Source organism: Bombus fervidus, chromosome 7 (genome assembly GCF_041682495.2).
Source record: "Bombus fervidus isolate BK054 chromosome 7, iyBomFerv1, whole genome shotgun sequence".
In the NCBI taxonomy this organism is placed as follows: Eukaryota; Metazoa; Arthropoda; class Insecta; order Hymenoptera; family Apidae; genus Bombus; species Bombus fervidus.
Window position 1 is genome coordinate 14,107,543 of NC_091523.1, and position 9,860 is coordinate 14,117,402.

Here is a 9,860-nt window from a genome sequence, read left to right on the forward strand (position 1 = left end):
CAACTCTCTCCTCTCCCTCCTCAAACCTTATAAATTTTAAATTCACATTCCTCTGCGACTCGTTTATTCCTCGCAACAATATACTCCATACAAATATGAACAAATAACAAACGCGTCTCCCAGCACGTTTATGATATTTTCCTCGTCGATTCATCACCAACATCTAGCAAAAATATGATATTTGAGAACCATCGATTCTCTTCGCAAATTATCTCAAACGACGAACACTTCAACTTTAAAGCGAAAAATACATTTGGCAAAAAGGTTTAAATTATTGTTGTCACGCGACTATCGCGTCATTTACATCATTCTCTAATCGAGAGAATAGCAATTTGTCTGAAAAAACGATGTCCGTTGTAACATTTTAGGCCCTGTTCAACGATCAGAGACGCGATTTTAGGCTCGACGCTATGCGTTTTCTCTGTGTGTTAAATTCTTTAACAAAGTGTCCTCCTTCAGAGATCTCGTGGCTTCGTCGTAGAAGAAAATTTCGTCTTCACACGAAGCCCATCGGTGTAGCTAGGGAGGCGATATCAATAGCGGTTGCTCCTTGGGCACACTGACGTAAACTGGGTCCCCTATTCGGATGGTGCCATTGGGACTTCTCAATCCCAGGTGAATTCCCATCACTGGACTCTCGCCAACTACTGGGCGAACATTTGGATCCATTATTTGTCTGTAACTGTGACAAATATATACGTCTTATTAATTTTTATCCGAATGAAAAAGAGCATGACTCTTAACGCGTTGGCTGTCATGACAGTTATCGATAAACCACGTTACTAGATTCTATAGAATGATTAGAACATGATATATTTCATGGACGAAAAAATATTCAACGGTGTGCTTAACTTATATAATAACTTATTGTTAGATAAGATTCAGAAGGAACAATACAATATAATATTTTGTAAAAATTAAATGTAATATATTTCAATCTGTTGCTACTCTCAAAAGAAAACATATAAAATTCGCTGCGGCAGCCAACGTGTTATGTGATATCAAGAATATGAATACAACATAAATAATTATGAATGTAGGTGTCCTAAACCTGCTGCAATCCCTCAATTTTTAGGTCTGAATCATGCTATTATATTAACAAATTAAAAAGCTTTTAACGTCTTAATAAAATCTCTAGCCAAAAAGATTGAAGAAAAGAGATCACGCATTGAAATAACAATTACTTTTCTTCAAACTTTAGAGATTTGTTGATGATTAATGATGATGGAAAAATAGAAAAATGATTCGGAAAATGCAGCAGAGTTAATTCGTTATCACATCGTCGATTTTCTAATAGAGTGATACGACTAGGAAAGATATATTTTTCAGGTTTAGGAAAACTATCTCAGAAAGTGGTTCGCTTTCGCATTGATTTGTTGCGAATATCTCAAAATTTACAAATTTTTACATGTGTTACTCATCTAGTAAATTGACTAAATCTAGTGCATCTTGTTTATTAGTTAAATTGCGTGATTATTGGTAAATTTAAGATAAATAAATGTTACTTATAATAAAGGCAAACCTCTTCAGAGTCTTCAAAGGCTCAGCCTTCGGATGTTTTTTCCCAGTTTCGGAATCAACGGTAGTTAGGATACATCTCGTACAAGGCATAACAGACTTGAAAATGATATCACCTATCTTTATCCAACCCCAAGTATCCTCTTCGTATGGGTTGGCGCCTTTAACCACGAAATTTGGCCGAAACCGATCTGGGGTAACTGGATCTTCGAGTCGACTATTCAAGTCCGTCACTGAACTTTCGTTTATTAAACAATAGCTAGTGGCATCTGGATAAGCGCCCTATTTAATAAATAAATCATTTACTAATGCGATGAATAAACTATTTGATTGTAAAACCTGAGTAATTCTCAGCGACGACTGTGTCTGAATCAAAACTTACAGTATCGTCACTTGTCACTGAAAAAATCTTGCCTCTCGTCCTGATCTCTCTTGTTGGATAATGTAAAGGATAGTAAACTAATCTAAACCCGGTGTCCTCTTGAAGAAGAAAGCGAGATAACCATCTGGCAGATTCTTCGCCACAATCGCAGGCAGATACAGGTTGACCCCAGACCGCGACGCGAAATCCTTTGCCTTGGAGTTGCGACAAATCGACAGACGTAGACATCATTCCCGGAGCGGACAATGTGAGAATCGATCCAGAGATGCTAGGTATCACCTGAAACCCACAGATTCAGCTCATTATTTCATTGATAATTGTCTCTTTAACGATAATTATAAATTTCACATTATAAATGTAACGATCAAACTGTGAACGTTTATAATAGAAATAATATAAAATAAAGATATTTTTCATCCTCTGAATATCACAACGAATAATTTACTTTGGATATTTTGGTACCAAAAAATTTCCGCAACAACGCAATTATTAATATTTGCTTCTTGTAAAATGTTGAAAGTATGTGTTTTCCGTATCTGATAACTGAGATAAATCTTGAGACCGAAGAGATAATTAATTTTTAAATCATTCATTCTGAATTTTTTGTTATTCTGTTACACTGCCAAAGATTTAAGGAAGCGATTCGAAACTTTTTTAAACAGAAATATCGAGATTCCGAGATGAAAGATATTTCCATCGAATCGAAGGTACATTCCATCGAAGGAAATGACTAACTAAACGATGCAACGTACGATAGGAAAATACCGCCGTATGGTGAATTAATTACTCGCGTCGGACTCCAACAGTTAATTTCGCGAATCTTCGCAACAATAAAACGGATCGTTAATCCTGATTATAAAAGTATCCCGTTTCCTTACAAAGTCGTGTTAAAGAAATGGCGGTTCGCTCCTTCGAGCTCAAAGAGGAAACCCAACCGAATCCATGCCAGGACCGTGCAAACTAAACTTAACGACTCGTGAAGAATACACATATCGAGAGATGAGGAAGATCAGAAGAAATTGCCTTGATTATCGCGCATCGATCCATTTCTAATTACCACGCACTTAGTTTCCACAACGATCCCACATTGCATTTCTTCCTGTTTCGTTATCAGCTACGAGTTGAACACGCGTCTCGTTATAAAGATAAAACATTGCTCCTTGTACACTGATACGCTGATATACATTAATCAATATAGGTAATCTACCAAGTAGCTGATCTAATATCATCTTCTAGCATAATTAGGTGCTCGGAAGGTGTTATCGAGGTGTTATCATCGTCTAAGAATACATTTTATGGAGTCTCTCTGATTTCCATGCGCTTCATTCTCTCAAAATACCTAATATCTTGAAGCAAATATTGAAATAAATATAAATGATAAATATCAATAAATATCAATATACAAATTTAGGACAATTGGTGAAATATAATTAAGGATAAGGTGTTCTAGCATAATTAGATACTCGGAAGGTGCTATCGAGGTGTTATCTTAACATTGGCTGTGGGCATCGCGGATCGTTACCCTCGCTTTTCTACCGAAAAGTGTGAACAACGAATCCGCGTTCTTAGTTCAAAAAGGGTACACTCACACCGAGCTTTCTTCCTAAACAGTACGAGACTGGTCTGCTACTGTTCTAACACCCCTCGGGCAGTCAAGTCTACTGTCCTATCACTCATCGGGCAGTCAAGTTCTCGGTGCTCTACCCATCAAATCGATCAACCTTCGGGTCAATCACTGTGCTTTCCGACACGACGAAGTCAAACAATTTCTGTCGACGCAATAATTATTGTAGGCTAGTGTAAATAAATAAATAAATATATATATATCATATAACTGTAGATTCCAGTTATATTCAAAACCAAACACCCCTATTATCCCACAAGAAATAAGGGGATCGCCCTGCTCGTGGTGTCGATTCGTATAATCGTAACGGGAATTTACGACTCCCGTTGACGCGCTTCAACGCGATCGCGTCTCCCCGCGACTGGACGAAAAAAACAAGGTGTTCTAGCATAATTAGATGCTCGGAAGGTGCCATCGAGATGTTATCATCGTCTAAGAATAGATTTTATGGAGTCTCTCTGATTTCCATGGGCTTCGTTCTCTCAAAATACCTAATATCTTGAAGCAAATATTGAAATGAATATAAATGATAAATATCAATAAATATTAATATACAAAGTTAGGACAATTGGTGAAATATAATTAAGTATAAGGTGTTTCCTTGCATCCTGACTGTTGGAACTAAATTTAATCAAAATACAAGACATACATGTCAGGAAATCTCGTCTCGGCGTGAAATGGATACATAGATAGAATAAAACAGTCTTTTTAATTGATGTAATGCGAGTCAAATAGCTAACAGACAATATATCTTCTTCCATATATTTACATACAACCATCGATCCAGATGCAAGATATTATATTATTGCTTAATTCTGAATCTCTTACCTGAACCATCTTTGGCCACTGTCTGGCAGTAACGAAGTGTCCATTCAAGTCGATGACCATCAAAGTTCGGTCCCTAAGCCAGCCAGATTTCAGGCCCAATTTCGTGCACTCCATTGAGTTCACTCGAACAACGCCGAGCGACTTAACCGGATACACAAACAGGTCGCTCAATTCGCCAACCTTGCGCCACTCCGAGGGTGGCCTATCCTTTTGCCTTTTTGTCCACCACCACCAAAAGAAGACGACTACAGTGCCGGCGCCAACAACGGCTGCAGATACGTACGTCAGCCGTGTCCTGTCTGCTCGCAAAACATTCAGCAACATTAATTCTCTACGGTTATGTGACCATGCAAAACGGTCCGTTGCAGAATCGTCGACTCGCAGCTGCGATCAAACGTCCAGATAACAGAACATAGATAAAGATTGCATGGTGGTTAAATTTGACTTATAGTAGAACTCCACTTGTTTGGACTAATCGGGGGCAAACAGTTTATATAATTAGAGTTCACATAATAGGAGCTCACGTTCAGATAAATGCAACTCTACTGTGGAGATACTGAGCATTTACATTGTCTCGATTATTCGCTGAAAGAACTAATTTTCTTTTTCTCCTCTTTTGTAAATTTTTAGAGCACTTCGAATTTTGTATTTCAGAGGACATCCAGGGAACATCCGTGTGAATGAGAAATCAAGTTATTTGCAATGCAAAACACCGACGAAGTAATGGTTTCAGAGTGAAACAAAGGAAGATTCCAAAGGAGAGACAGTCGTTGCTGAATAATATACGAGCCTGAAATGTATATGAGTCCCGATAATATGTGAACCCTTCGTCAACATCTAAATTTATACCAAACAGAGCATGAAATTCTTTATGTGTACCTTGCTCGAGTCCTTCATCGATCAATTAAACATAGAACCGGCTTGTATAATAAATATTCTAATGGCGTGAAATCTGAAATTATTCTGGAGATCATCGAGAATACCGGTGAAATAAATTAAACGCACTACTGTGATCAACGGACTGAAGATCTTCCAACGGAACGTTCACGACAGGCTTCCGTTTTATTTGCATTCTACAGAATTTTATAAGAAGTAATCTCGAACGATGCAAATTGAACGTTAATGTTTAGTTTATGGCGCGTTTAACGGTACATATTCGAACGAACAGTAGCCGGCATTCTTCTCAGCCGACCGGAAACAGATGAAATTGCGTTATAATATAGACCGTTTCTTCATCGCAATTCGAAATGACATCCTCTAAATAGCGAGAAATCGGAACAACGTAACGGAATATTGTGACAGCAGCTGTATATTCGTATTAAACGACTTGCACAATTTGTCCATGCTAAAATGTCCCGTATCGTTGATACGCGGGAAAGTAGGCTACGGAAACCGAAGAACTGTGCGCTTTCGAAGATGTGCATAGATTGTCGCATTTGCTTTTTCAGTCATTCTTATAGGCGTTCCTAATGACCAGTTAGTGGATTTTTATACAAATTTGTATTTTTACGAACGCAATCGGAGAGGTAGAGACCTGTTTCACTCGCTGAGTATTACAACGAGTACTCTGTTTTGGATATATCTTATATTTTATATAATGTTTGCGTATTTAAATTTTCTATAAATGCATAAACATTCGCAGTCTCAGATTTTCTTTCGAACTTTGATATTTTCTAACGAATGTTTATCGAACGCAAGAATAATTTAAAAGAGATGTTATGCCTTATATCGCTTACTGTAACTGTCATAGTATATATAGTATAGCATATAGTGCTATCAGTGAACCAACGTATTAGATATTCCAGTGCTATTACATAACAACATAATGAAACGAGTAAATAGATTTATTTTAGATTAAAATAAAAAATTGTAGTTGGATAATGATAAATTTTCTAATTTCGCCGATTATTTAATTTGTATTTATTACGTGTATATTTGTTATATCCACCATAGACGTAGCTATATATAGACTGGTATTACCATAATCTGATATTTCTTTCAATGATATTGATTTACTGTTTTTGTAGAGGGGAAATCGCATGGGGAGACAATGGACCCTTTTGCTGAAATCAATATCACGGGCGTTGCTCTCCGACACAAGACCAATCACGAAAATAACTATAATAAGTTTAAATTGCGAATATTGTGCGCTAGTCATTTCTTCTGGTGGAATTATATAATCGAAATACATCATGCAGCGACGAACATGAAAAATTTCTCCGAAGAAGAACATATCCTTGAGATAAGCTTATATGTTGGATAGCATGTCAGTAAAAAAATACTTCGATAACCTGCTCCAAATATACACATGAAACAGTGCAAACGTAACAAACAACGTTGTGCAATAAACGTAAAAAAAAACATAACTGCGATACCCAAGAAATTACGAAGAAACATGATCTAAGAAGTTTTCCTTGGAATTGGCACCCGTCCCCTCGCACCTTGCGATTCTATCGCTTTTCCCATGAAACCAGTTCAGAATTAAAGTCGAGGAAGAAAACTAGCTACTATCAGTAATCTACTATCGGTAAACATCAGTTAATTAGGGTTCACTAAACTTCATATGAACAAGTTGATGAATAATGAACAGCACGTGATGAAAGAATCTAATAAAGAAGACTTGCAAAAGGTTCTGAAGTCTAATACTATGGAAAAGCGTTAATGTGAAGTTCATCAATGCACGATAAGGTTACTGATAACGTAATATATTTACCTAGAATCATGGCTAATGTCGTAGAACGAATAACTATCGACGGAATAGCGGCAATCGTAGATAATGATCACCAGAGCTCTGAAGGTAGTCGCGTGTCTGCCGATTCACACAGAACTGCTGTAGACTCCGCGTGCACGCGTCTCTTCCTCTCGACGAATATACCGTTATCTATCCACTCTTACGTTCTGTTAACTCCCTTCTCCATTGTAGTAAGCAGCGTCGGTATACTGGTCGGTATGCGGCCACATGTGAGGAGCTATCGATCCGTACGCAGCTAGGAAATCCAGAAAACTGGCACGCCAAGTAATTTCGTATTGCTACTGACATGCGCTTTCCGAACTAACCAGGACCCTTCGAGGCCGGACACGCATGTTCCGTGTCGCCTCTAGTATTTGGAGCGAAGTTCAAGCATGATGCAAGAGAACAGATCGTATATTTAAAGAATTGGGAAAACCTGTGATTAATTTTGTAGGAGATATTGTTGATAAGTAAATTCTTCAGTAATTTCTTTTTCTAGATAATGAATGATTTTGATTCCTGATAGCGATAGAGATAATGTAATTAGGTTATAAACCAGAGTGCGAATTGTGAATTTCGAGTAAGGAATGCTTGGATTTGTAACGTATTCGAAATTTTTTTTTCTTTCCTATCTTTCACGGCCTAAAGATACGAGCTTTAGGAAAATGTTTTAAAATATATTTCAAATTCAGACGTTTTAAACATTTTTAATTGTAATACTGAATTGTTTGAGATTATCTTTACAGATGAAAATATTGCTTTCTCTTCGCGAAAAAAAAAAGCAGAAAAATAAGCTATTTTAAATTTCGCGCCACAAGTAGTGCGCGTGTCAGCGAAATACACACTGACAATGATCAACTGTCATGTGTTACTGATAATCACGGACGTTGTTGACGTATGCTGATGGATCATAGGACAATTCTCATGAAGTCACAATTCGTTGATCAATTAAGTTACTCATAAAAACGATCTCAGGAGGGAGTACAGTAGAAATTTTCAGGTTAACATCGAACAAAGTGCACAATCACTTCTCAATTCGCGCCATCCTAATAATTGAGGTAGGTCATGAAAATTATAGTTGATCTTGATAAATTCACATGTTGGTTACTACGACGTCATTTTATTTCTTATTCGTTCTGACAGCATCTTTTGAATTTTGGACGTAAACGATGAATTTATAAGACATTTCATTGTCTTTGGAGGTTAGAAATTATGACGCCTTACTTTGTGATTTATTAATCTTTTCCATTGTTGTTCCGTAAGTCTTGCAATTATCTTGCTTTCTTGAGAATATTAGAATGTTCTTCTTACTTTACATGCTGTTATGACAACACCTTTTGTAAACTCTGTTATTTTAAGTACTAATCAGCTTGAAAGCAGATAAGGAAATTCAGTTATAAACAGAACTTTATTGTTTACTTAATAGATCCATGTAGGTTAAAGATTCTTTGCTTATAAAAGCTTAAACAAGGGAGACTATAAATTAACTAAATATTAATCTTTACTTTATTCCAGCATTCATCATGCCAATTTTATATACAGTGGTGGCTCGAGGGTCAACAGTATTGGCAAAATATGCTTCTTGTACTGGAAACTTTGATGAAGTAACAGAGAGCATTTTGGCAAAAAAAGCCGAAAATGACAAGGTTACATATTCACAAGGACAATATCTTTTTCATTACATCTGTGAAGATAACATTATTTATATGTGCATCACAGATGATGTAAGTAATCTAAAAGTAATCGAGCATCGTTTGAAATAATTCATTAGTATCAAACATTTTTATGTTATAGGATTACCAAAAATCCAAAGCATTTTTATACCTCGCAGAAATTAAAGGAAGATTCTTGGCCGCATATGGTCAAGATGCGCAAACTGCAATTCCCTATGCGATGAATACAGATTTTGCTAGAACTTTAGCTAGTACAATGGTAAGAAATATAAATATATGTGAAATGTATTTTCTAACATTTTCACATTTACATTTGTTGTTTAGAAACATTACAATGAGTCTAGTCACAAAGTCGATGTGCTTGATAGCGTTCTCGGTGATCTGGATGAATTGAAAGATATAATGAGTAAAAATATTGATAACGTTGCGATGCGTGGAGAACGGTTAGAACTTCTTGTAAACAAGACTGAAAATTTATCTACGAATGTAAGTAAAATTAAAAGATACCACAAAGGATATGCAAAAAAATAATGTTTCGTATATTTTTAGTCGGTTACATTCAGAAAAACCAGTAGAAATTTAGCACGCTCGTTGTTTTGGAAGAACGTAAAAATTTACGTTATTGTTGGAGTTATCCTAATCGTAAGTAATCGATACTATGTACGATTTGATTTAATGCGAAGTATTCCATTTAATGCAAACATTTTTTTGTGAATCTCGTAGGTTGTCATATACGTTATTGTGTCGATATCTTGTGGAGGTTTGGCATGGCCGAAATGCGTCGGCAATTAATTCACCTTTGTACTATCCAGATACAATGTGTTCTGTCTCAAAAATGTGATAAGAATTTAATTGCGGTTGATTCGCGGAGATTTATTGCATATGAAGAACTGAGAAAGAATCTCGTTTCATTCCGTGGCTATACCGAAGCGAAATGTAGGAGTAAAGAAAATGCAATTAGGAAATGTATAGATATAAATATATATAACGCTTATGATATTTTTATTATTCTTATTAAAAAAATACAAACATCACTGGTATTTGTCAAAAGACGAATATAATTTTAACATCATTCATATATCCTGTAATATATCTACACAATAT

The 9,860-nt window shown here is 36.2% G+C and overlaps 2 protein-coding genes across 4 annotated transcripts; one reads left to right on the forward strand and one right to left on the reverse strand.

The window, feature by feature from the left end:
- Nucleotides 1–47: 47 nt before the first annotated feature.
- Nucleotides 48–7,408, reverse strand: LOC139988798 (mitochondrial amidoxime-reducing component 1). The gene is made up of 5 exons (XM_072006548.1): nt 7,066–7,408; nt 4,353–4,651; nt 1,901–2,179; nt 1,523–1,800; nt 48–682 (listed from the first exon to the last, which is right to left on the reverse strand). The coding sequence occupies exons 1-5, from the start codon at nt 7,073–7,075 to the stop codon at nt 520–522; spliced, it is 1,029 nt and encodes a 342-aa protein (XP_071862649.1). The 5' UTR covers nt 7,076–7,408; the 3' UTR covers nt 48–519.
- Nucleotides 7,409–7,851: 443 nt separating this feature from the next.
- Vamp7 (vesicle-associated membrane protein 7) lies at nt 7,852–9,592 on the forward strand. 3 transcript variants are annotated; one of them, XM_072006562.1, is made up of 6 exons: nt 7,852–8,141; nt 8,599–8,807; nt 8,878–9,015; nt 9,081–9,242; nt 9,306–9,398; nt 9,480–9,592. In XM_072006562.1, exons 2-6 carry the CDS (start codon nt 8,607–8,609, stop codon nt 9,546–9,548), a joined length of 663 nt encoding a protein of 220 aa, XP_071862663.1. In that variant the 5' UTR covers nt 7,852–8,141; nt 8,599–8,606; the 3' UTR covers nt 9,549–9,592. The 3 variants fall into 3 exon arrangements, with proteins under 3 accessions (XP_071862663.1, XP_071862664.1, XP_071862665.1); XM_072006563.1 differs by lacking the exon at nt 7,852–8,141 and adding an exon at nt 8,151–8,285; XM_072006564.1 differs by lacking the exon at nt 7,852–8,141 and adding an exon at nt 8,366–8,515.
- The last annotated feature ends 268 nt before the right edge of the window (nt 9,593–9,860 follow it).

What these genes read in the sequence shown, in the direction of transcription:
- LOC139988798 (XM_072006548.1), bottom strand. An exon ending in AGTGGCCAAAGATGGTTCAG is followed by an intron (nt 2,180 to 4,352) that starts GTAAGAGATTCA and finishes TGTGGGTTTCAG; the next exon opens with GTGATACCTAGCATCTCTGG. An exon ending in CCTTTGAAGACTCTGAAGAG is followed by an intron (nt 683 to 1,522) that starts GTTTGCCTTTAT and finishes TATTTGTCACAG; the next exon opens with TTACAGACAAATAATGGATC.
- Vamp7 (XM_072006562.1), top strand. Translation starts at nt 8,607, where the DNA reads ATGCCAATTTTATATACAGTGGTGGCTCGAGGGTCAACAGTATTGGCA. An exon ending in CTGAAAATTTATCTACGAAT is followed by an intron (nt 9,243 to 9,305) that starts GTAAGTAAAATT and finishes GTATATTTTTAG; the next exon opens with TCGGTTACATTCAGAAAAAC. An exon ending in TTGTTGGAGTTATCCTAATC is followed by an intron (nt 9,399 to 9,479) that starts GTAAGTAATCGA and finishes TGAATCTCGTAG; the next exon opens with GTTGTCATATACGTTATTGT.